This window comes from Lonchura striata, chromosome 1 (genome assembly GCF_046129695.1).
Source record: "Lonchura striata isolate bLonStr1 chromosome 1, bLonStr1.mat, whole genome shotgun sequence".
NCBI classification, from domain to species: domain Eukaryota; kingdom Metazoa; phylum Chordata; class Aves; order Passeriformes; family Estrildidae; genus Lonchura; species Lonchura striata.
Genome location: NC_134603.1, coordinates 53,267,718 through 53,294,446, shown reverse-complemented (window position 1 = coordinate 53,294,446; position 26,729 = coordinate 53,267,718). Strand labels below are relative to the sequence as shown.

Sequence of the window (26,729 nt, the reverse complement as noted above, 5' to 3'; positions counted from 1 at the left end):
AGGTTTAACAAGACCAAGTGCAAGGGGCTGCATATGGTCGGGACAATCCCCAGCATCATTCATGGGAATGAACAGACCAAGAGCAGCCCTGCCTAGGACAGCCTGGGGGTACTGGTGAGCAAGAGGCTGCACATGAGCTGGCAATGTGCACTTGGAGCACAGAAAGCCAATTACATCCTGGGAACAGGTTGCCCAGAGCAGTGGAAGATGTCCTATCCATAGAAACAAAATTTCTGGTCAGATTGAATTGCATTCCGAACAACCTGGTCTAGTTAAAGTTGTTCCTGTCCATGGCAGGGATGGTGGACAAGATGACCTTTAAAGTTCCCTTCCAACCCAAACTACTCCATGATTCTACAACATGGCAACAATGGGTAAGGGGATGATGGAACTGTTGTTTAATGACTCCTATAATATAAGAACAGGAGACTCCTCAATTAAATCAGAAATAGTCCAGTTTATCACAGAAAAAAACAAAATTTGTTAGAGCATACAGTAAATCTTTAGAGTCTGCTACCACATGAAGCTGTGGAAATAGTGTCAAAAGAGTTAAAAATGGGAACAGGCGAATTCAGAAACAGGCCAATAAATGCAAAGAAAAGGCATAGGTGGAATTCTACCTCCCATCCTTATTCATCTGGTGGCAGATACTGAGTAAATGGAATTGAACCAGTAAGCAGCCAGACTTACATCATTTCACAACGTAACATAATCTTTGTGTGACTTTCAGAAACAGAATACTGGGTAAGATGTATAATTCTGGAGGGCTGAAGGCACTATTGGTCATGTTAAAATTTACATTGTTTTCACTCTGTTAGAGTTTAAAACAATGCTTATGCCTGCCCCAGTGAACTGTGTAAAAAGTTAGGGGCTGATTGTCAGATCCCAGCATCACCTCATGGAAACATGATATTTAACAGGTCAGCTTCTGGACTGCAATATGCCCACCTGTTCCTTCATAGCCCCCCAAAAATTTAGCATCTCCTAAGAGAAGGCAGCTTGATCCCTTACGTACATTAAAGAATCCTCTAAAACAGACAGAAATCAGGTAGAATCAACTGTTTACAAATAGATTTTATTTCTGAATTTACAATGTTTAAAATAAATCAGTATTTAGCTATTTCTAATAAATGCAAAAATACAAAACTTCTATTTGCTTTAAAAGTGTAGAAACATAAATTATAAAATTATAATTTTACAACATACAGTGTTATTTCCCGATGTTTTTACTATCAAAACAGATTTGTGAAACAAGCACCATAATTTATCTTACAGAAGACTTTTCATAAAAGCAGCATCACAGGGCAAAACAAGTAGGACATTAGTATGGAAAATGTAGAAGCAAATCTTTGAATATTTTAAATTATATAAACTGTTATAAATTTTTATAAACAGTTAAAACTGTTCTATTTTTTTGCAATAGCTTTACCATATAGCCGAACAGTAATTGGGCCATATTTGCTTGTCAACACAAGGAAGACATCTTCAAACATTCCTTCTGCCTTTGGCTTGAACTGGACTGGCACAGCGATGTAATGAGAGGATCTAAAAAGGCAATTGTGGGCATAATCATTGTTAATGAACAAGTAAATATTACCTGATAGACAAATTCTTGTCTAGTTTGTATTTTCACCAAAATAATACACTGGATGTACACCAGATCATCAAGTTCAGTTATATAGATTTGATTAGCTATTTCTACTCTGAAGGACTTTGATCTTCAAGGTAATTTTTGCCTTCTGATTATACAAAGTAATACAGTCTTTATTGCTGCTAGTTTACCTTGGTAAACTTGGTCTGCCTCTTGGCAATATTGACAGTGCATAAACGAAATCACTATATTTCTTCCCTTCAAATATCACGCAAGTAGACTAAAATTTCCAACTCTTTCCTGAAATCCATGCATTTGAAGCTACTAAATTCTAATACTACTAATTGCCTCCACATTAAGAAATATTTTGCTGAATTATTGTAAATCATTACACCCATCCTCAAACAGCATTTTAGAAATTTTGTGCAGTTACTTAATTCCTCTTCTATTTAGATTACATAAAAACATACCAAATGTAATGAGTGTCTATGTTAACTGCCAGAAGCCTGGACTGAATTACTTAAAAATATAAGCTGTAAAAGCAATAGCTGAAAATTCTGAGTGGCAGTCTATTGGATTCCATGGCATCCAATAGAAACATCCAGCACTGAAACAGGTAGCAGTAACAGGCACAAACTGAAATAAGGAATTATGAACATCGTCACTTAGTAAAAACAGAAAAGACAGTTTTGTTTGCTTTAACTATACCCTCAATTTTCTTTCCTGAACAGTGTATAGTATTATCCAAAGTCCTCTGGAATGTGCTTATTTCTCCTTGTTTTTCTCACATTCTTCCTACCTTTTCATACTCCTTTCCCATATACTAATCCAAGCTATCATAATCAGTCTGTCTATCCCTTACCTACATCTGAAATCATACTATCTGCCCTACACACAATTCTAATTTGCTAGTATCATCCTTAGTGCTGAAGTAACCATACCAGCACTTTTTTTTTTTTTTTTAACAACATCCTGGTCAATCAAATAAGAGTACACACATTTAGAATAAAGACTGGGATGGTACTGTATATTTTTTTTCATCAGGTGAATACAAAAATAAAGTACTAATTGTACCATAGTGAACTACAATCAACAGTGCATCAAAAGAATACAACCTAATCAGTTTTGTATCTCATACTTGACTGCCAAGTGTTGTATAACAAATCTGGCAGTGTCTATCTTTTTAACCATCTATGGTATACAGGCTGAAGATATTTACTCAGCTCATTTTAAAAAAGTCAAGTTTTTGAAGTGAAGGACATAAGTATGACTATTTAATCTGTAACACGGATTATGCTAGAAAACATAAATTTTAGTAGGAATAGACTGTGAAGCCACATATAACTAGGCCATCTGAGAATTTTCAGAAGTAAAAGTAAATTCAGTAGAAAGCCAGAAGAGATGCAGAAGTCTGTATCATCTCCAAAATAATATATGTATGCTCCCTGATATATTATATAACACTTACTCAAAAAAGAACAATATGACCACACTCAAATTTATACTATATCAAAATCTTAAAAGTAAGTTAGGTATTGCTCTTTCCAAAAGATGGCCACATCTGGCTGGCAAATTTTAATTTCTGGAATATGGACCATATGACCTCAATGGTAGTGAGGAGAGCAGTTTCTCAGCAAATGACAGCCATATTAAATTCCTCTTGATCTCTAAATTCAGGTGTCCATTGGGTGGGTGCTAAACACATTACTGTACTTCCCTAAAAGCAGCCTAAGTCAGTAATACATTATGTATTCTGTTTTGTAACAGTCAGTTGATTCTCACAATCAGGATAAGACTCATCACACTTGCTTCCTAACCCAAAGGGAAAGATGCTATTTTCATTTTCTCAGCTAACAAGACTTGAAAGTTCAAACTCCAGATATTACAGTTCTTTGGGCTACTCCATAACATAACCATTCTCAGAAATTACACAACCTGGAAGATTTTTCTCAAGTACAGTAATCAAAAACTATAGTTTCAGGACAAGTAGAATTCTGCTGCAGTTAACTCTCTCTTAAAAAACCCCTCTTATTTCAAACTTTCCACTATGCCTGCACCTCAGTTAGTCTCTGAATAATGTACGGCCTTTACAGGTTGTTGCACCAGTTTCAAGTAGTATTTCTGAAAAGTCAGGCATGTCTGAAGCCTGCCTCACAGATAAACCAATCCTCAAATCCTCAAAACATAACAGTGCAGTAAGTTGAAAAAGAAGAGTCTGGGCAGTTAGCCCAGTTTAAGCCACAGTAACCAGATGGTTCATCAATGAACAGTGACCACTGACACCCAGAAGGGTGGCTACTGAAAACAAAACCAATTAGTGAAGGGAACAACTTAACAAACAGCTTTACATTTTAGTAGTATCTAGAACATACACTACCTTGTAATCAGATGGCTTCTGAAAGCAATAAAATTTGGACACTTTTGTTTTCAAGCTTTAAGTAGGCATAGCAACCTGGTAGTGCTTATGGAAACAGAAATTTGCCACTTTCTTAATGGCAAATTCATATTTTTGTATCACTTAAGAGTCATATTGTTAAAAGTATTCTCCTTGCAGTAAAAAAAATTGTAGTCTGCCAACAAATGGAATTCTTTTGGGCATAAATTGCAAACAGAATTCCACAGCAGTACTATGTAATGGTACTTGGGAATGCCTAACCAATTGAAGAACTGGCAAAACCACTACACCAAATTCTGAAAGACAAGACTCTTGATATTAGATACTGAATTTCATTTTCTTTATCTAGATTTAAAACTTGATTACACAGGATTAATTTTGGCCCTCAAAATTAAGAGTAGGGACTAGACCATGTTTACTATATTACATTTTTTGGCAAAAAACATAAAGGTAGATGGTACTTTCTACTCTTATACTCTTATTTACAGACTAATATTCCAAGTTCCTGCAAAGAGTCTTCTCATCCAATTAGTTTTGAACATTACTTCCTAAGATGCCCAAGTTTAAAAGGAAATAGTTACCAGTGGCTTTACTGATATTGATACCTGATGGTATTCTCAAAAAAAAAAAAAGCCATTTAAAACACTTTTAACATTTTTAAAAGACATCTCTCCAAGTCAAGCAAATCTTTTCTGCTTTATGCTTATAAATGGGAGAGCACTATGTTGACTTCAGAGAAATTATTTTTTTAAAAGATAGGAAAAGCTGGTGTTTACAACCAAAGGAAAAACTGCCAAAGCTATTAGGAAAGAAAAAGTAGACTGACTTTTAAACTTGTTAAGTCTACTTTAGATAAATGCAGTAGTAGTTTATAATCTCATGCAGAAAATAAATATTCCAAATAGTTTTTACAGCATTCCTCAAAAATGTTTTTGAAATATCAAAGTGTCTTCTAGTGAAGTTACTATTTTTTTGTCAAGGATGACTAAATCAAGTCATCCTGTCCTTTGTCCGCTGCTGTACAGCCTCAGGTCCAGCTAGTTGTCTTTATTTGGATGGATGTTATCCTGGTCACTACCTCCAAAAAAACCCATTCTGTGCCATCTCATATAAAATATTTAACAAAAAGATGACATTTAAATTGAAGTACTAACACAAGCCTAAGACGAGCCTAAGACACTTGGCACTGAAAAGTGGCCTTAAGAATACCTTGAATACCTCTGGCTAACACCACTACAGCCCTGTCTTTGTGATAAATGTGGAACAGATTAGGAGGCAGAATATCTAATTCCATTTACAATTTGACCACAATTTCTGCTCTCTATAGCCCTAGCTTTCCTGTGTTTAAAATGGGAACCTGTTTAAACACTGAGAACGCATGCTGTACCACTTCTAATGAAACAGTTGCATTTCTGCTTCCTGACAATCCCACTGTTGCAGATGAGCATGTGAGATGCTGTACTTCTTGAAGAGATGACTAATACTACTGTCACATACTTGATGTAATGAACTCCACAGATGACTGGGTTTATTTTCAGGGGTTGCTATCACTAACTTAAAAATTTCTTTTATGCAGGTAAAATGCTGAAATAGTTGGTATGACCAGACAATTCCAGTGGCTGCTGAAACCTGGTGTTTGCAGAGAATCTTTGATGAAGCTCTGCAGGTTTGTCAAATTAGAAGCATGATGAAGGCAATTTGCTTGATCTGTTGTGCAGAAAGTATAAATGGAAGGAACGACTTGATTGTGCACAGCATGCCAAATGGTTACATGAAGCATTAGGCTTAACATTAAAAGCAGCAGCACTGTTAGAAACAATTTGCAGGGAAGAAATTGGCAGATGCAGAAATAACTGTGTGGGCTCATTCTGTTTCGAACAGAGATTAGAGAGTTCAGTTTAACAAGAAAAAAAAAACAACCACCAAAAAAGCCTCACAAACTGCCCCCCACCTCCCCCCCAACTGGTAACCATAAACAAAAGCATCCAGACTATTTCTATGTATGTTTTAGCACTGTACTTATAAAGAAAATATTTATCTTACCAAATTACTTGGCTAATTTTTTTGTTATGAGAAAACATTAGCATATGCATTACTCACCTTATAGAGTATTTCAAGTGCTTGATGTAGAAAGGCTCCCTGGGCTTTACAAATTTCAGCTGTAATTTAATACAAAATGCTTAAAAGTGCACTATATTTAAGCGCATCCTATTCAATTTATGACATGTGTAAGATAAATCAGGTGACTTACAAATACAGCTTTACACAGACCCAAGGTTTAAAAATACAAAATGCCCACATTTGTGAACAGTAAAGAAAACAAACTTAGTTCAATATTGGAATGAATTTAAAAAAATTAAAATCAGTAAATCAGAATAATAACAAACCTATGCAAACTATGATCTACCATACTTTCCTATTAATATATTACAAATTCACTCAATTACTCAGTCAGACAAAAAAGAAAAATCACACATCAAAATTCTTCAAACACTGATTTTTGGCACTAGCAAACTAAGACATATACTATTGCAATCTTTATCAAGAGAAAAAGAAAAAAACAGTGCAGTTGAGCAATTGAAAGGACTTAGAAGTATCTAAGATGAAGTCTGTTGGACTTACCATGTGTGTTGCATTGGAGTTATTCCGCAAGCGGACCTTTAATGTGCATGTTTCCCCAACTCTGGTTAGAGGAAACACGTAGATGTCTTCTGGCGCATATACCCCTTGAATGACTTCTTTTTGTCTGATTTGAAAAAGGGATTTAAGATATTAACATTTCTGACCTGTATTATCAGTGTATATTGATTGCATACTTGAAGTAACAGGTGTATTTTCTGAGAATAAATCAGTAAAAACGGAAAGATCCAGAAAACATCAACTGTCTCACCTTAAGTTTTGTAGGCAAGATATTTTAGCCAGAAAAAATAACGAAAACATCACTATGGCATAAATATACAGGAATTTACTTATATGCACTTTCACAGTCTGAATTTTTCCCCCATATGTTTTACCAGAGACCTGCAGTCTTATCAAAGATTGCAGGCTTGACCACACATTTTACTCTCCTGCCATATTCTCATCATCCCATAGCAAAAGAACTGACAATTAACTTAAGACTGAACAGCAAGGTTAAGACATGCAGTACTGTGGTTTTCTCAGAATTTACTTTATAGTCAACTGGGGTGTCCAAAAGGCAAGAAGCACAAAAAGTATATACACAGAATTCTACTGCCAATACCAGTTCATTCACCACAGCATATCATAGACAACTTAGAAATCAACTGAAAAGGCATAGAAATTGAACAATACAAAGCCACTAAGAGGTTTTGGCAAGTCTGGTTTTTACAGCTGCTTACTCTAACATAGAATCATTCAGGTCAGAAGATGCTCAGATGGTCTCTAGCTCAACCTCTTGCTCCAGTCAAGGTCAGATGCGAGGTCAGAGCAACCTGATCAATTCAATCCCAAAAATATTTGAGGATATAGACCACACACAGTCTCAGTGAAGCCCGTTCGACCACACAGATGTCCCAATAGTAAAAAAAGATTTTGGTTGTTAAGCTTGGTTCTATTCCCACATCCTTTTAGCCAGCTGCAGACACACTCTTGCCAGGTTTTGTCCATACATACCTTATTGTTTTTGGTTGTCCTTCAGAGCAAGCCTTCCTTTCTGGTGTAACTGGAAGCTCAGTTTTTTTAAGGGCACTTGGAGAAGATTTCACAACTGGTGTTTCATTTTCTGCTTTAGTACTCTATTGGCAAAACCAGAGAAGATTGTAAACTTCAAGTTTGAAAGTACTTAAGTATTCAGGAATGTAAGTCATTCCCGTTACCCAATCTAAATCTTTTTATTTAAGGCATAATCTTCCAGAATCATGAGAGTCTGGATCATTGAGATGGAAGCAATTATTTAGGAGGATTATGTCAACAGGCTTCTGTGCTTTATGAATATTTATTTATTACAAGACAGTTCACAACAAACTAGCAGCGCAGGTGGAATCTCAAAAAGGCTGCAGGCAACCAAGATTTTACTTCAAGCCAAAAAACCCCTCACTTCCTCTGCAGATATTATGCCCATATGCCTAAAGAACAACCAAGTTGGTTAAACAACTGCTCAGAAAGAAGACATAAGTCAGCATCATAATCTGAATTCTCAAAACAGCAAAAAGCTTGGTAATAATTTTGTACCACAAACAATACATCCTTCTCAAAGAAAGGCCTTTTTAGAGAAGCAGAAGCAAATAATGCACTAAATGGTATTTTCTGAATTCAGAAATTAGGCAAAAATATTTATCATCACTAAGATCCCCATTTAGGGTATTCTAACACAAGGAGACAAGATCAGCCAATGGGAATAATTGGACAAATAACCAATTTCAAATTCTGTGTTGCTTAGTGAATCTTGCCAGATATTCTTTGGAGTCCCCTTGGGTCACAACATCTTAAACAAAGTTAAAGAACCTCCTACACTTTTGGTTGTACAACATTATGTCAATTTTTGAAATGGTGCTGACGTTTTAGACAAGCAGTTGATTCCCTGACGCAGGGAAGATGAAAAAAATAGATTCATCTTCAATAGAGCTGCTATGACAAACTTGTCTTTTAGACATTCATTTCTTCTATTGAAAGAGCTGCTAATCAGTCTGTCAGAAATAGCAGCAGCCATAAAAAAAATCTTCCATGAACCCCAGTAGAACCTAATAAAGACAATAAGTATTTGCACATGTGGCTTGTTTTAAGAGATTTTGTTTTTCCACATAGTGAAAAACAATGGGCATCATGCCTCTGTTTTCATTCAAATTCTAATTTATCAAAAAGCAAGGTGACTGCATGAGAATAAGGTACATTATGGAAAATGATCAGAAGTTATGCCAGCCTTTATAAGGGCATCTTGAAATACTGCTTTCTTTACCACAGTCTGTACTGACTTCTGCTGTTTCAAATGAGAGAAGTACATTAACACTCCAAATTGTAACAATTAAGTGCAACAGTTCCAAAGACAGGAACTGCTCAGAAATTTGTATCGCTTGAAAATTGTAATTATTTTGCTCACAGAGTTTAAAAAGGTTTTCCTTCCTCTCACTTCTGAGATACACAAAAATGATGAAGCTTTGTGCTCCTGATACTTTCAAACGTATTTAATGTTACTTACGTAAGTTACTTAAATTTTAAAGTATATAAACAATGTAAATTAAAAAATGGCATGCATTCAACATTTGTAGTCTCTTCAAAAAGTAGCAGGAACTCTCTACGAAGTCCTCAACTTTCTACATGCTAAAGGTGCAGTCAGGACTTTGATGCTGCCTCAGCCTTGTGGCAGGTGCTTGCTAGTTCATACAGAAGGGACCAATATTAGACCCAAATAGCAGTCCAAGACTCCTGTGCACAATACTCATTCTCAGCTCAGTGATCTTCAAAGAGCCTCCAGCAGCAGCTCCCAGCAGCAGGAACAAATGTTCCTCAGGAAAAGAAAAAACTAAGTTTGAATGACCAGCACTGAGAGGCTGGGGCTGCCGAGCACAGAGAATCCCTCTTTTCTCTGTCTCTCAGACTGGTTTTGGAGACATGATGATCTGGACTCCTGACTACAGTTTCCAATGGTGAGGACTGCAAACACATGTAGAGCATAATAAAAATTACAGTCAATCAATTTGTTAGGAAAAATATTAAAGCGGTATGTGCCACTGATTTTCCTAATTTAATGTTGTTCTTTTAGTTCCTTCCTGAGCTCTTTCAAATTTTTCATTTCTTCTGAAGTAGTGCTATAAAGAAACATCACTCAGCCACTCCGAATGGCAGTCACTCTCCTCACTTCATTCTATCAAAAGTCACATTAACCAGAGCTGTAGCCCCCTGCCTCAGCAAAGCCACCAGATTCCAAGTACTTTTCAAAGTTTGAGTAACACTGCCTGAACTCTTGATCCCGAGAAGGTAACAAATTATGATTCACTTGTCTTGCCTTCTCAACTAAAAGTTGCAACACTCTAAATGTTCTGTGTTGATCCCTCTTTTGACCAGATATATGGTTCCCTACCTAGTTAATAAAGACAGTACTTCCTTTTCAAATCTTTCTGAAAATGATCATGACATGCATTTCAAGTATTTTCTACGAACTTTTTTCCCATGTGCAGAGATGCTATCAAGATCTAATTGTTAACAGCTCTGAAAAAAATCAAGAACAAATCTGACAGTAGTTCAAAAACATTAATATCAAGTCATGCTGCTCAAAGATTTACACAACTCTGACAACTAGTCACGTTTTAAGAGACTTCTGTAAAACTCTAAAGTTCTGTTAAGAATTAACCTTTTCCACATTTCAACTAGCTTTAAAAAGACATTATTTAGATGTTTTCCTCATTTTCAGAAAAATTACGACCAAAGAATTTGATGAAAGCTTAATAAAAAGCACTCTAAAACCAAACATTATACAGAACAAAAATCAGAAGTTACTTAATATTAAACCTTTTTATAAGTACTCTTTCAACACAATTAATTTGGAAAGAGCAAGGAACCTACAAAACAAATGTAAGGTACCTCAGCAAGAAGGATAAGTAAGGTTCTTACTACTGAAGCATGCTTAGTACTCCAAAGAATGATCCCAAATATTTGAGTGGACTTCTTAGAAAAATCAAGTCAAACTTTCTGAAGAGGACAGTAAAGCATATATAGCAATCATGCCATAATGAATGTACAAAGCTCTTCACATTCAGCTTATTTAACTAATCATTATAATTAATTCTTCCTTATGATAATAAATCCTCTGTCCTATGCAAATTCCTATCGTATAGATGGGATAAAAAGTAAGGTAAGGAGAGAGAGCACAGAAAAACAGTTGCAACTCCCAACCATTTCTTCCAAGCCTTACCATAAAGTTTGAGCTTAGGAACAACAGTGGAGCAAAGGGGAGCCCAAACCCAATTACTCCCATGTATAAATTTCACAATTATCCCCACTTACACTGTTACTCCGAAAAAAATACTGAAGTGGGTTTTATTAGAGACACTAAGACTCATCTCCAAGATGGATATTTGAAAAGTCCAAAACTGCATTGAGTTATGTATTATAGAAAAGGTCAGTTACTTTGCTAGTAGTAACCTAGTGAAGGTTACTTCACTATTTATTTACAAAAATAAAACCGGCAAGCAGAAAAACAAACAAAACTGATAGAAATACATTTGTCTACTGAAACAATTTACCTAGAATGTAAATTTGTCTCTACTATCTTTGAGCTAAATAAAATTTTATATAATAAATGGCAAAAGATAATGCATTATCTCATAAGGAAGAGGAACATGAGAACAAAAATACAATTTAACCCAGCAAAAATACAGCTGGGTTGAGTTTTCTTCCAGAATATACTAACCTATATATGAAAGAGCAGTGTATAGTAAAATCAAAATGTTATCAAAAAAATGTGCTCAAGACAGTGTTTATAGCTTTTATATACTCACATTTCCAGAAAGGTAAAATTTTAATTTTTGTTTCCTACTCGTATTTCCAACTGAGTAATACTCAAAGTCCCAGAACTGGGAGTAATCTCCTTTATCTCGAGGTGAAAAAATTACAGCAACCTACAAAAAAAACCAAAAAAAAAAAAAAACCACAAAAAAATTTGTGGAGCACTAATAATATTCAGAATCTTCACATCTTCACTATCTTACCTGTACAAAGTCACCACAAAATTTACACATTACAGAACACACATGGCATACACAGGTGATCTTGCAGAAAACTATACAACTAGCTGGTCTTCCTCTGCCAGCAAGTGGAAAAAAATGGATGAACTATGTTGTGCAAGCAATTTTGAACAAAACTTGAGTTCAGATAATCTACTTTAAGCAAAGCCAGCAAGTGATGGCACAATTACTTCTGTTAGTAAAATGGAGAGAAAGGGGATGAGGAAGGGAAATATGTGCACCTGAAAAAACTTCATCTGGCAACTAAGTTGTGAACACTCAACTCCTCCAGCTCCAAATCTATAAGTACACCATGCTATAATTATTAGAAAGACTAAAATTTAAACCAACTTGCAACCTATGAATTTGATCATTCTTAAAGTCACCTATGTAAGCCATATAGTGCTGTACCCAGTTAATTCAAGAATAAACTTCAGAACTAAGGTTGAGGGAAGAAGAGAAAGAGAGCAGCAGATTAGCATAGACCACTATGACTATATCTAATTAGCCAATCATAATATCCACTGCAAAAAAATAGCCAGCCATGACAGCAGTGTACTTTATCAGCCAGCCCCCCCCCCCCACCCACACCCCAGCTTGGCATGCCAAGGATGTAAATGTTATTCAAATAGACCTGAACTAGGATTGCTAAGGCAAATACAATTGTTTAAATTCAAATAGTGGCTTGCAATATTATTACATTACTATGAAACTAGACAGGAGTAAGTTTTTTATTCTTGTAAATAGATTACAAATTGCATCTCTATGGAAATAATGTCATAATTATCCATAACAATGAAAAGATAGGTGTTAGTGAAGATGAAAAGATAAAACTCAAGTAGCATTGTGAGAGAACCCGTTCAGTCTAGCCTTGGATGTGCTTTATAATTGTGGTTATGAAACCCTCTACTGGCCAGAAGGTAAAATTGCAAGACAAATTAAACCAATTTTAGGAACAGACAACTGCTCCTGAACAAGTATAGCAAGAATGCTTCAAGGAAAGAAATCAGGTGCTTACACCAGTTTTGAAAGAACCCAGGATTATTTGCTATTTTCTTCCAGAATTTTACAAAACATTTAAAATAATTTTGTCTTCTGAAATACTTTGTCCCTAAAAACCCCAAAACAGTAACACAAACACACTTTGAAATCAAACTACATGAATTCTTAGAATCAACTCTGCTGAATTAAGCTGATACAGAATATCTGGCACACACCAGAACCCAATACTGAAAGGCCAACATTTTATCATTATCAAATAAAATTTATTTCTCATTTAAGATCTTATTTTGCAATTGAGATACACTAATATGCCTGAAATACTTATAAATGTTTACCTTCTCTTGTCCATGACCTTCGAGAGTACCAGAAACATGGGAAAATCTGAAAACAGAGTAAGGAACCCTAGAAACAGTGTCACTTCCATCCACACCCTGCAAATAAATTTATGAGTCAGATTCAAAGGGAAAGAAAAAAAATAGCCTGAAACCACACAATACACCTCCCCCCACACACCCCTTCTAGAAGACTGAGGAAAATACACCCAATTAAGCTGCTTTTAAGTAAAGAATTTATATTGACTCCCTAAAAGCAAATTAATAAAGACTGACACTACTAAATCCAGTCACCAGTACTAATGACTTACAGTTCAGAGGTGATGCCCTGGCTGGAACATGACATACTCAGTCCCATGGATACTGGTAAGAGTGCTACATAACCATTTTTCATTGTATCACAACAATGGGCCATAATAATAATTATAGCTTAAAATCAAAAATCATCACAGCATTTCAGACTATCAAAAAATAGGGAAGCATTTACAAATATTAATAGCTAGACATAGGCAACAGCACTGTAATTAAAATATCTGTGACCTAACTCAAATTTCTACAGAGATACCACCTACAGTGCAATTTCAGCAGCACAAGTCTGGAACAAGACAAGTCTGGCATTCTGGAGTCAAAAAGAGACACCTATTTTCATTTATGCTTGATCACTTAATGCAACCTGGATGATGATACTGAATGAGCACAAGCAAACTCTGTAAAGCAGTAAGTGAAGCAGAAACTGTACCACAGGATACTGACTGATTCATAGTCAGTAAGCACATTAGGGATGAAAAAAAGGAGCAAAACATTTCCCTGATATGGACAGAGGAAAAAAACCTTTGTAACTGAGGACATGCTCAAATATATATTCTTTCTTGAGAGGCAGCAGAGAGAGAGAGAGAGCAGGAAGAGAGAAGTTAAAAATAAAACCCAGGGATTTCCATAAAACTTCCAATGCAAGCATTCACTTACTTTAATATAGGGTGGTGCAAAAGACGACAATTTCCACTTGAGATTTTCATTCCCTTTATTCTCCATTTCCAGGTAATTCTCTAAAAGAGAAATATCAGACTAGTATACTAAACATCTCTGTTCAAGTATCACTGACGTAAAGAGTTAAGCAGAAACGATGTTTCTTGATGAACACAAGTTTAGTGGAAACAGCTTTCATTACAACAAATCTCAAGGGCAGACTCTAACAAAGCACACTGTAATAAAGTTTGTAAAAGCTTATACACAAAAAATTTAGACTCCACCAAAAAAGATATCCAACTTCTTCCCAATATATTATTTGATCATTCAGAGACAAAACACAGATTATTCCAGTCTGGGACCAAATAAACTTGTATCAAAAATGTTTTGTTACTCAGAGCATATATAAATACATGTCTCTTGGCAAGAATTAATAGGACAAGATCATTTCAGTCTAGAACAGCACTTAAAGTTTAGCTGCAGACATACATTATATAGGAAATTTATAAACACCAAGGTATTATATTACAATCCTTTCATAATTTTAGCAAAAAATCCCTAAATATAATCGATAAATTAAGTCTTGAAAGTCCTCAAGTCTGCTGGAAAAAAAAAATTAATGGCAATAGATAATTCAAAAAACTAAGTACTGCCAAAAAAAAAAAAGGTATCTAGATAACAGAATGAGAGTTCCATACAGTTACTTAGAGAATTTTAAGCATTACTGGAACTAAAAGTATTTCAAGACTCCATTATCTACCCTGTCCTCCTCAATCACTATATGCCAAGATAAGGACAGCCAGCCTTATAGCTGACACTCCTATTGTCTTTAAGAAGAGCATTTATTTCTCTGCTAAACAGACAGATTGGTCTGCTCTCTTATGGCATAAGCACAGATGAGAACAGATCTACTGCAAAGGTGCCTTGAGCCAGAAGAGTTTCAAGTAGACACAGTAGCTTCCTAACACTCTTTTCCCAGGGCATAGAATAGCTGCATTCATCATAGTGGCAACTGATTTGCCAGTATGCAAACCTAACTGTGGAAAAAAAAGGTGTGACTATATTGTATAAGGAGAACTGGAGGGGGGGTGGGGGAAGGATGACCCCATACCCCAAAAACCAAAACAAACAACAAAACAAACAACAAACAACAATAAACACACCACAAAATCAAACAAACACCAAAACAAAACCAACATCAAAACCCAAACAAAAACCAAAACACAACCCAAAAAAAAAAATCAAAGAGCATTTCAAAGTAAAGGCAGAGTGAGGTATTGCTCATTCACACTTATTAGACTAAGAGAACAAAAACAAAGCCAAGGCACTAACGTTCCCAAACATGCAATATAGTACACAAAGCCTCTGAACACAAGATACTACAGATGTTATATTTAATAAGTAATTCCTCTTACCTGAGCTTTGACCAGGTCTTGTTTTAGGAAAAACAATGTTTCTGTTCTTTATGTCAATTTCTGTTAGAGGGAGCCTGGGGAGAGGCTTTGGCACATCAACAGTAGGATTTTCAGACTGTGGAGTAATTATATCACATCTTCTACATGGAAAGTCTGATCCAGAGACATTCTCTGTGACAGCCTCTTGAATAAGCACTTTAATAAACTTTTGCATAATTTGGAGAAAAATAAAGTTTTAAACAGTGAATATTGATGTATCAACAAGTCAAACGGTTTAGCTTACACATAAGAGCTTATGTTCAGCTTCACATTTCAACAAAGGAAAGCTCTCATACATTACATCACCAGATCTTCTCCAACCTCTAAAGTTTAAAGATTCTATGACAAGTCTAATTTAGGACAAAAGGAACATTCCCTGAAAATTTTCTATCTAGGCATTTTAATTCAACAGGAATAAAAATTTCAACTAGTTTAACTGACAATTCCTACAACATTCTCTGTTGCAAATAATGGAAACAGAGCTGCTTCATTCATAAGGAGTTTTGTGTTCAACTTTTGCTATATAATTAAGAAATTTTAAAAGTTTAAGGTAATGCTAGCAGAATCTTAGCATACTTTTTGCTGATTTTGAGAGGTAGCAAATAAATGACAAAAGCATTACTATCAGATTTCTTATAATTTGATGGGTTTTGCTACATTCTCTACGCTTGTCCTAGTAGATTTCTTAAATCCTGTTCTCATATTGTAGAGCATAACATAGTTAGCTACACGCAGTTATCATCTCCTTCTCAACAACTTCCCTGTTTATTTTTGTTTTTTTGGAGGCAGTTTCCAATTCTGTATCATACCTCACACTTCCCTTCATGCAAAAGAGAAGTAGATCCAGTTTTAACCTTTCAGTGTCTATTTCTCTCTCCATGCATTGTTCCAAATAATCCAAAACATACACTGAATGTAAAAATAAGAAAAAAAGGAAAAAAAAGTCTCTTTCTTTAGGAGAGATTACCAAGGAGTCCTTCTGCTTTTGCACAGTAAAAAGAAAAACTTTTGGCTTCATAAATTTTATTTCTATGCCTCATTTTTATCAGGGAAATATCTTGGATTAAAATCCATGAAGAGGCACAACCTGTTCTAGACATTCTTTATCACAGACCCGTCATCCAGAAGGTCAAGTTTACCTTAAGGGAGCTCAAAGGGAACTATGATGACTTGTCCAATACCTTCTTTTACCTTCTTTTATTTTACAATATGATACTAACTACTTTTATTTGTGCACATTTACATATATATATATTAGTGTTTTAGAAAATAATGCATAAGGCAGTGGTGGATGCAGTTTTGTTGGAAATTCAGTTAGTGTTCACATCATAATATTTCTTCAGAGATGAATGAACCAAAAATCTCAGTTTACAAAACAGCATCTTGACTACTTTTCTTTGAGAACTTTACAAATTAAAAAGAATAATGAAAGTTGACAGAGCTGCTGATTCAAAAGGTTTAGCAACTTTATTCAAATTGACAAAGTAAAATAAAAAGTTGAAATCTGAAGTCTCAAGTAAATCACATACCTTTAGTCCATTATCACAATGGATATAGATTAGGCCACTCCAAGGAATTAACGTGGACCTTGTGGCAAGTGATGGATTAGGACTCACCAGAATTACTGTACTGCCCCTAAAAAAAAAAATTTTAAAAAAAATCAATCAACTAGCATGATTCTCATACTAGAATCAGTATCTACAACATCTGGCACTAGCCCACCCAAAAAAAGGATGTACTTTTAAGACAGCAGGTAACTGAAGATGCTCTACGGATAGCCAGATCTAAGGTATTCAGATATGCCATATATTAAGCTTTAATAGCCATGATCCCAGGATCTTCTCTCACCATCACTGAGAAATCAGATCACCTCTTTTTTTTGGCCTAACTCAGTTCAAGAATTCTGCAGGCTCCAGCCCACACAGTGCAGAGTATAAAATATTCTGGCTGGCTCCTATTCTGACAGGTTGACTGCCCTTGGCACTGCAAGGAGATGGTCATGAAAAATAGAAAACTGGGCAAGTGTAGCTTGCTGTGCTTAAGTTGGCTGTTCCCACGGGTCTGCCTCCTACTTGCAAACCTCTGTTCTTGATCCAAACTACTTACTTGGACCCAAAATGTGAGGATTCTGCCCACTCTTTTCCAGTGAACACATTTTAAAATTCTACACTGAAGAAAATTGCTTGCAGAAGGCCTTCAATATCCTCTTTTCAAGAAATAATCCAGACAATCTTGAATTTGGTGTATGAGACACTCAGTATATCCTTACTTTCACAGATACTGGAAAGTTGTTCATTCTTACTACTTTTTTAGACTATTTTTCTTGGCACTGACTGAATCTGCAATGAGTGGCAGATATCCTATCCCTTCCATGGAACTCTATTTTGTTCTCACAAATGATGAAAGTTTCCCAGAAATTTACATCTACATAAATATGAAATCAAGTGTTTAAAATGCAATCAGCAAGGCAGGACTGAAGAGAAAGTATGTTTGGGTAAATATCTTCAAAGTTAAAGCAACTATTGAAATACAATCCTGAAAGGAAAACCTATTTTTTGGTGGGAGACTTTTTTTTTTGTAAGATGAGAATAGTTTAATAACAGGGTTTTAAGGCTGCTCTGAACTGAACCCTAAAAAACACCAGAAATTTAGAAGGGAAAGGTGAGCAGACCTTTCAAGCATAAATTCTGGAAATCTTTGCTGCCATATGTGAAAAGTCTTATAAACATATGCAATGATATTATGACTACTTTTCCAAGAATACCCTAATTAAGGCATGGGCAAGCTGATACTGGCTACCTACAGATACTGAGAAGCCAAAGGTTGAATGGCAAAATCCATTTTTCTCAAAATAAAAAGTATCTCAAAATCAAGTTGTGAGGAATATCAGCACATTTGCTAAAGAGAAGGCTAAGTCTCCAGAAAAGGAGCCTTCTATAAGAACTGTTATTTTGGGAGTTGTTTCTTGGTTGTGGAAGGCAGGAAGCATCTTTTGTTTTTAAATGCACAGCTAAATTTTAAACAAAAAACTAAGGTGAAAACAGATTTTTAAAGCTTCAGCTTTATTGGCCATCAGCTCCTTGAAAACTATGAAATAATAATAGTACTTCCAGGCACAGAAAATTCCTGGCACCAAGGTAATTATACTTGTGACAGAAGAACATTCCCATTAATACATAACTGTAAAAGGATAAGGTCCTAAAAAAAGCTAAATTTGCATGTTAGTTGCTAAAAGATCTACACCCTGGAACTAAAATAGTTTCAGGGTACAATCTAAGCAAACTAAAGTAAATTCCTAAAAACCAACTAAAATTCCTAAACTTAAGTTACACGCTTAAACTAAATTCTTCCGAAACCTCACCACACTTTCACATATAAAGGAACTTATGGAAATATACTTACCCTGGTTCAACATCTCCATGTTGTGGGGTTACAGTAAGGCAGTGAGCTGGCCATGAAAGTTCAAATGTCAACATTTGATTGGAATTGTTGAGAATTTCTACATGTCTAATATCTGCCGTTTCACCTGTAACACACAAAAAAAGCTAACACACACAAAAATTCACAAAAATGCCCAAGATACAGAGATGCATCAATGAAAATAAAGTATTTTCTGACCTAATTTTATCTTCATATTACTTTAAAATCTTCATGGGTATGCAGTGCATTCTGTATGTATACACAGAGCACATTACCTCTGATGATTCATCCAAAATTGTGTTCAAATCAAGACTGTATAAAGATTACTGGCCAATCCACACTTACAAACATCTTATGCAATACAGTTATCTTAATACTTAAGTGGTTATTTCATTAACTTCAAAAAATACTTACCAATAGAAGGAGGTGTCAAAGCCAAATACTCAGGTGTAACAGCCCAAGTCTGTTGAGCATCTGATTTATTCTGAACTAGATCATTAGTTTTCACAGATAAAGAAGTACCCTGAGGTCCTTTAACAGGAAGAACATCCAAAGGTGAAGTGGTATGTCTGACAAAGTTCTCCAATCTGAAAATAAGACTGCATTAAGCAAAAGCAGTAAAAAAATACCTCACGACCTACTCTTAGTATATCTCAAAATTACTCATAGCCTACTCTTAGTATTTCTCAATTTTATTACTAAAGTACAATACATGGGCCCTCAATTTAATTCAATTCTCCATAAAGTATAAAACAATCCAGCAGCTATATCAGGACACAGTTTTTCCACAGAAAAAGTGGAAGTGGAAGGTACCATTTAGAATGAGAGGAAATAAAATAAATAATTATCTTCAGAAGATAATAATATAAAATAATTTGAAAACATGTACAGAGAAAACAAGGACTGCCTAGAGAAATAAAGCAATGCAAATTAAGTTTCACAGCATGTTGTGCAACACATTCCAAAGATCAGGAAGGACCTATGGAGATCACCCATTCCAACACCCCTGCACAAAAGGAGGGTCAGCTACAGCAGGTAATTCAGGATATTGCCCAGCCAAGTTTTTAATTTCTTCACAGATGAAAACTTCACAGCCACTCTGGGCAACCTGTTCAGTGCCTAACCACCCTCACAAGAAAAAAACATTCCATACATATAATTATTTATTATGGTTCCAGTACCTGTCCAATTCCAGTTGGGGTCCAGGAGACTGCTGAAAGCCATCCTGATCACAAGTGGAATATCCAACCACAGAAAGGAGAATCTTTCGCATATTTGCATAGAAAAGATGGATATCATTTGTCTCTCGTGGGACATCGCATACTAAAAATGAGAGTAATAAGAGCAATTCTAGTAAGAAAAATTCTGTAATACTCAGAAATTACACCACAGAGATTTAACCAATTTTAAACTTTTTATTATAAGATATAATAAATATTACATATAAAAATAAATATAAAAAGATTATCATACAGTTTCCACCTTTACACAAATGCTATATACCAACTTGATTCTATGACAAATTAGAGTTAGCTTTTACTTTTTTCTCCAACAATGGTTTAACAACTTCAAAGGATAGTCCAGAACGCAATAATTTAATGTTCACTAGGATTTCACCTCAATTAAGGTGAATGATGAAAAGAACCTTTACTTTTCCAAGTAAAGACAATATAGGGAAAGAAACAGACCATATTTATTCAGGTGTAGTAGCCGTAAAACAGTAAGTCATTCCATATGTGAATATAACTAGCTCAAGAAAAGGGTTTGACAGTAAATTTATTCATGACACTTATGGGATTGAACACTTGGGGGTGGTTTAAGGAACCTTTACAATATACTGTATTCTTATTAATGTATTTCTTACTAACAAGCAGAAGAAAAAGCTATTAAATTTATGAAGGAAAATAAATACATATTTTGGTGTCAGCCAAGTTGTCTGCATTTCAATTTTCAAATATATCTGTATACAGCAAACTTAATATTTTCCAATAGTTATTAAGCCAAATACTTTCCAAATAAACTCAGCATTTTTAATACTATAGTATTTACAGACTGGAGGTTTGTGTTACTAGGAGAAAAGTACAGAAAATTATTTAAATAAATAGATACTGAATGAAAAAATTCTGTTGTAATGAGTTGACCCTAGCTGGATGCCAGGGGCCCACCAAAGCCATTCTATCACACTCCTCCTCAGCTAGACTGGGAAAGAAAATACAACATAGCTTTGCCAGTATAACTGTCCAAATTTAGGATTTTTTTCTTCTACATTTATAAAAAAAATAGTGAAAAAGTAACTAGGATTCAAGCCAAAAGCACATTTGCCACACAGAAACAAGTATTATATTTTTCTTTTAAGAAGTCATAGTCTTACCTTCTGTCACAAGCTGCTCCCCTTGAAATTCTTCATCAAATACAGCGTTTCTCACTAAGTTGTTTTCTGGGATTATGCGTTTTTCTACCTCAGGTTTATACATCACAGCTCTGTTAGAGGTAAACAGGAGTCATTAAATTAAACACAGTGCTACAAACAACAACTTGAAAAGATTTATACAAATCGTAAAAATCCATCAGGATTTTCACTCCATCATTTCTCGACTACACTAAGCTCAAATCTGGGAGCATCCATTTAAAACTAAAGCCTTTTCACAGTCTTAAAATGGTTAAAGAAATACCTGCTCTATTGCTGCAGAGTAAAAGGAAACACTGAAATAATGGTTACCATATGTTTGTCTTTCCATACTTGTTCTGTGCTGTCAGTCACACCTACTAGATTTTTGATAAGTACATCAGGCATCTGAGTGATGTTTCAATCACCAAAGGAAGCAGGAAAATGCTATTTTGGTTATAAGTGAAAGTTTTTTGAGAGGAAAAATTGACTAGTCAATGTCAGAGTGGCAGCAGGTGCCAGCCAACAGCAGGAACACAGAGCCAAGGAGCATGACTGCCAACAGAATAGAAAACACTGGGAGGCACAGAGATTTAAATAGGGAAAAATGGGAAGCTACAGGTCAGCAAGAGGAAATCTGGCACTTAGATAAGGTCAAGGCCATGGAGGAGGAAAGAATACCTAGCATTACTAACTCTCAGGTCTAAGCTACTTACTGGGCTGATGACTATATATAATTTTGGAGTAAGGAATTTGAGGCACAAGCTGGCGGATGAGGCAGAGTACTCATTTCACATTCCTGCTCCTAAGTCCCAAATCATGCTCTCATTCTAGTGCATAATTACAGAATGAGGCTGGACTGGCTTAGAGAACTCAGTCATTGCAAGACATACTCTTTCAAGTTATCAAGGGAGATTTCAGAAAAACTCCCACAAAGAAACAACCAGCTAGACCACTACTTTCGAGAACAATGTCAGCCTGCTGACTAATAAAATCAACAAGTCATTTTGCATACCTAACAACATCCAGAATCTGAATTGAAAGTTTCCAGTAATACTTATGCAGTTGTATTCAGCTCCTAGATGTGTTTTCTGTTATCTGTAGTCCAAAACTGTTCCCTAAGTACTTCAACCCTTTAAGGAGGATTCTAAGATAGTGAGCATTGCCTCACACAAAACAATTCATACAAAAAATCAGGAACAAGCATCTTCTAAGATATCTAAAATAAGCCAGTTTCCTATCAAGGTGAAGAACTCAGCTATTCCATGAGCTTTTTATTCAAAGTCATGCAGTTAAATTCAGCCGTGTTTAACACTTCATTTGGATAAGAATATACACAATGCCTTTCACACATTGTCAGGCACTGACATTTAAAAGCAATAATGCAATAAAGTTGTTTTGAAGTTTTGCACTGAATTATGATTATGAGCACCTTAGTGCTCTACCTAGTCTTAACATTATGCATTACACTATACCCCATGGACAGCACAAGTCACAAATGCTACTTATGCAATTGAAAACAGAATATAACATTTCTGTGTGTTTAAGTTATACAAACCGAAATGCAGAATAACATGGCCACTATTTAAGATCAGCAAGGTATTCTCAACAAGTTTCCTTAGGGTGTCATGAGCATATGTGGATGTTCTTTTTCTCATTACATATCTACTCAAACACACTCTTTGTCAACAGAATTCAGCAAACCAAGACATGAACTTTGTTTGAAACCTAATACTCCTGGATTTCAGTACTATTCTTTCCATGAGCCTTTTCTTTAAAAATGAAAGTTGCATACACATTAGAAAGAAATCTCTTTCAATACAAAAAAAGAAAACATTTCCCCAAAACCCAACACACTTGAATTATAAGTTAAAATACAATAAAATCCTTAACTAGGATTCTAGCTACAGTATGTAAGCAAAGCCATAAATGAACAAACCCCCATAAACAATTCACATGTGCAAGGCTTAATAGATCTCTACATATCATCACCCTTTAGCTTGCTCTTGCTCATTTTGGAAACATGTTAAAACCATACTCGTGGCAGCACATACGCCTAGCTTTAAGTTCTTATTAAACTTCTTATTAAACATCTGTCTGTTACAACAGCAAAGCACATCTTACCTGCGATACTGCTGCCTAGAAACTTCGTCTCCCCAAAAAAGACATAGTGTCGATACCAACGTGTTTGGATGGAAGTTCTTTTCCATTGGATTCCATATTACAGTTATCACCTGATAAAATAAATAGCCAACATACTGAGAAAAAAATATCTTGTTTGTATTAATGTTTGGAATATGAGACAACAGATTATTACAATACAAGTGAAACAGGACATAAAGAACAGGTGAAATTTTAACAAAGAACTAGTCAGACATTTTCATTGATGACATTTAATTTAAATTCATAAAATTTGCTCAGAACAAAGCACTGTACTTACCTCATGTGTTCCTTCTCTTAGTACAAACTTCTCTGGAGACACTGTCATAACCTGAGGATCCATCACTGTTTTTGTCTGCAGGTTTTCCAAGCACAGTGCTTTAACATAGGCAGCCCGGGAACCTGTGTTTCTCACATGGAAGGAAGTTTTCTGTAATCTTGCAGACAATGATCCTTCCAGTGTAACCATGAAGCTATCTGACAACTTTTTAACATTTTCTAAAATTATATTGCTTGTTCCTCCATATCCAGATAATGGTATCTGGGAGAGAAAAAAACCCACCACCAAAAAACAGTACTTTAGTGAAAAAAGCTTCTTAGTAAAAATCATTTATGTACAACTATGGTAAGGTATATAGAGTTACAGAAAAACAAATAAAAATGTTAAAAATGTGAACTGAAAAGCCCTTGCAAGAAATAGAAAAGCCTAAATTTACTCAATCATTATCAAGTTCTACTTCCAAGTTCGTATACGACCTAGCTATAGAACAGGACAAGTTCAGATTTTTTAACACTTCTAGAGTTAAAATCTTAGGCTACTTTAAATACAGTACATAAAATATTTCATCATTCCCAAAGGATAGAACTACATGCAAAATTGATATTAATGTTCAAAGCACAAAATTTAGTGCCATATGACTTTAACAAGTATACAGATATCCATAATATGTATCTTGCATTTTCAAATTTTTGACAGAAACACCTATTCAGTGCTAGATTTTTAATAATTATGAAAAAAGCACATTTAAAATTATTAGAAGTTATCTGAGGACTCTTACAGTAAACTTAATTCCTGGCTTTGATCGAATCCCCAGCTGTTTGATTTCCAGCTTTGCAAAGCAGCAAGTTACTCGAGTGGGTGTAAACATCAGGTATATATTAGTATCATCTTTGGGACGCATTCTGAGTTCCCAGTTACTGGTTAAGCGTTGTTCTGACCCGAATATACTTCGCAGCTGTAAAAACAAAGACATCGGAACTGAGTGACTACAAGAAAAAAAACATAGCAGTAAAACTTACTACTTGGAAGGAAGAATTAATTCTTTGAACTCCACATTAACTTCTTTGACAATGGCATATTTAAAGTTGCAATGCTTAATATGCAATGAAAAAGACAAAGTTCCAGATACTTTACATTTCCATAATGAACATTTCAATGCCTCTCAGTTTAGACACGTTTTTGTCCTCAGTCCCCAGCCTGTCAAGACTGAACTTTACCAGCACTACATTAATTTTCTGTCAGTATAAGATTTTAGATTTAAGAAATCTGAACATTTGAGGGAGAAAGGGGATATATGTCAATGCAGGTTACATAACAAAAAGACCCATTAGCCATGGTAATTCCTAAAGGCTAAGTTTTTCTATCCTTGTCTAGACTCCCTCCTGCAAGAAGGGCCACTGATGGATCACTGCACCAAGTACTGACTCGGTTATGAAAGAGCAGCTTAGAGAGCTGTAAACTGAGCTCCAGTTTGCTGCAGCACTCCTATTTCAGCAGCTCCCAAGGATACCAGCGTAGCTTAAGCTCTGCTACCACATTCATCTTGGCAGTCTCAAAACAGATACACAGCTGCTAACACTTCAGGGCAAAAACATTTTCATTAAAAACATAGCCTGGTAACTGTCATAAACACTAAAGAGAAATGTTAATGGCAGCCACCTGAAAGGAGTCTTGATCCTGGCCTCTTATCAACAGTCTTAAATGCTGGGTCACACATGGAGAGTCATTTCTTAGAATTAACATCTTCTGTCTGAAAAATATGTTTAGTTAGATTTTAGAGCAAATACAAATTAACTCTATGTATTAATTCATGGAAACAATGGAACTAGGACAGTCAATTTTGAAGTAATTTAATAGGAAAAAAATTACCTCTTGGAACAATAGAACATGTTAAATAGAAAGGTATTTGTATATTATCAAACTTACACACCCTAGACTGTTAGACACTACAACACAAAAATACTCATAGTAAAACAATCCCCAAATATACATATGTATGTTTAAAAAAAAAATACAGGTTTTATGAAGTTCAAGTACTGCACTTAACAGCCTGAACTTTCAAAGAAACCAGCAATTATATCAATATAAAAACTCCTTTAAAATCCCCACTTCAGGACACAGTTACGATGAGGTTATCCAGAGAGACTTAGTTATGGACAGACAAAGTCTTGTGAGTAGTCTGGCCCAGATTCACAGGAACAGTTGTAAATAACTAAATTCAGGATAATTTTTCCTCTTCATGTACTTCACAATGTAATAGCAACACAGAAAGCTATGGCCACTTGACAGAATCAGGTTGACTGAATTTTTTTTTTTTTCTCTGTGATACATCATAGCACTGACCAGGCTTCTGGTACTCAGAGCTTTCTTCAGCAGAGATAGGAAACATCTCCAGCAAGAGCAAGTGCCTTTGTCATTTTAACAAGTCAAAAAACATTGACAGATGAATTTGACAAGCCCTAAAACTGCTACAACATAAGAGAATAGATCATGCAGTTGGAATCAAAGAGGAGGACAGACAGAGCAAAACCCCTCTCTATCAACATTGGCAGACATTCTTTTGTACTCTGTTGAAACAAAATAACAGAAAAAATTTCAGCTTTCTAAAACCAAGGGTTCATTAACACTGTTTTACAGGAGGAACAGAAAATAAAGATAGCAACATACAGGAAACAAGGAGTAATTCCCAAACACTGAAACTACTGTTAGAAGCACACCACACCTTAACAAACCAGAAAAACAAAAATGCAGCTATCAGAAACAGTTCTTGGATACAAACATGGATTGATTTTAAACTGCCAGGAACATCATTAGAGTCCTCAAAATGTACAGTATAAACCAACAGCAGATTAGTCCTTCAATTAATAATTACTAGAAGTTCAGAGATCTGGAAAACTTGCAGACTTTACATATACAAGAAGCACAGAATATCCTAACAATTATGAACAGTTTCACTAAAGTATAGAATACTGAACCTGTAAACTTGAAACTAAAGTGTGGACAAGAAGTAGCCTGAAGGATAAAGTAATTCATAACTGGGGGCAAAACAGATTCTACATCAATT

At 35.3% G+C, this 26,729-nt stretch overlaps 1 protein-coding gene across 1 annotated transcript in view; it reads right to left on the bottom strand.

The window, feature by feature from the left end:
- Positions 1-1,044: 1,044 nt before the first annotated feature.
- The window catches only part of CEP192 (centrosomal protein 192), a 70,674-nt gene continuing 44,989 nt past the window's right edge, over positions 1,045-26,729 (bottom strand). The window contains exons 38-54 of the mRNA XM_077785199.1: positions 25,325-25,415; positions 24,444-24,620; positions 23,666-23,926; positions 23,350-23,459; positions 21,211-21,320; positions 20,021-20,162; positions 19,254-19,426; positions 18,822-18,945; positions 16,949-17,054; positions 15,381-15,585; positions 13,966-14,045; positions 13,003-13,098; positions 11,441-11,560; positions 7,620-7,741; positions 6,609-6,732; positions 6,087-6,145; positions 1,045-1,545 (exon numbers count right to left, since the gene is read on the bottom strand). Coding sequence (XP_077641325.1) covers positions 1,407-1,545; positions 6,087-6,145; positions 6,609-6,732; positions 7,620-7,741; positions 11,441-11,560; positions 13,003-13,098; positions 13,966-14,045; positions 15,381-15,585; positions 16,949-17,054; positions 18,822-18,945; positions 19,254-19,426; positions 20,021-20,162; positions 21,211-21,320; positions 23,350-23,459; positions 23,666-23,926; positions 24,444-24,620; positions 25,325-25,415 — 2,239 coding nt within the window. The 3' untranslated portion in view covers positions 1,045-1,406. The remainder of the gene's footprint in view (positions 1,546-6,086; positions 6,146-6,608; positions 6,733-7,619; positions 7,742-11,440; positions 11,561-13,002; positions 13,099-13,965; positions 14,046-15,380; positions 15,586-16,948; positions 17,055-18,821; positions 18,946-19,253; positions 19,427-20,020; positions 20,163-21,210; positions 21,321-23,349; positions 23,460-23,665; positions 23,927-24,443; positions 24,621-25,324; positions 25,416-26,729) is intronic.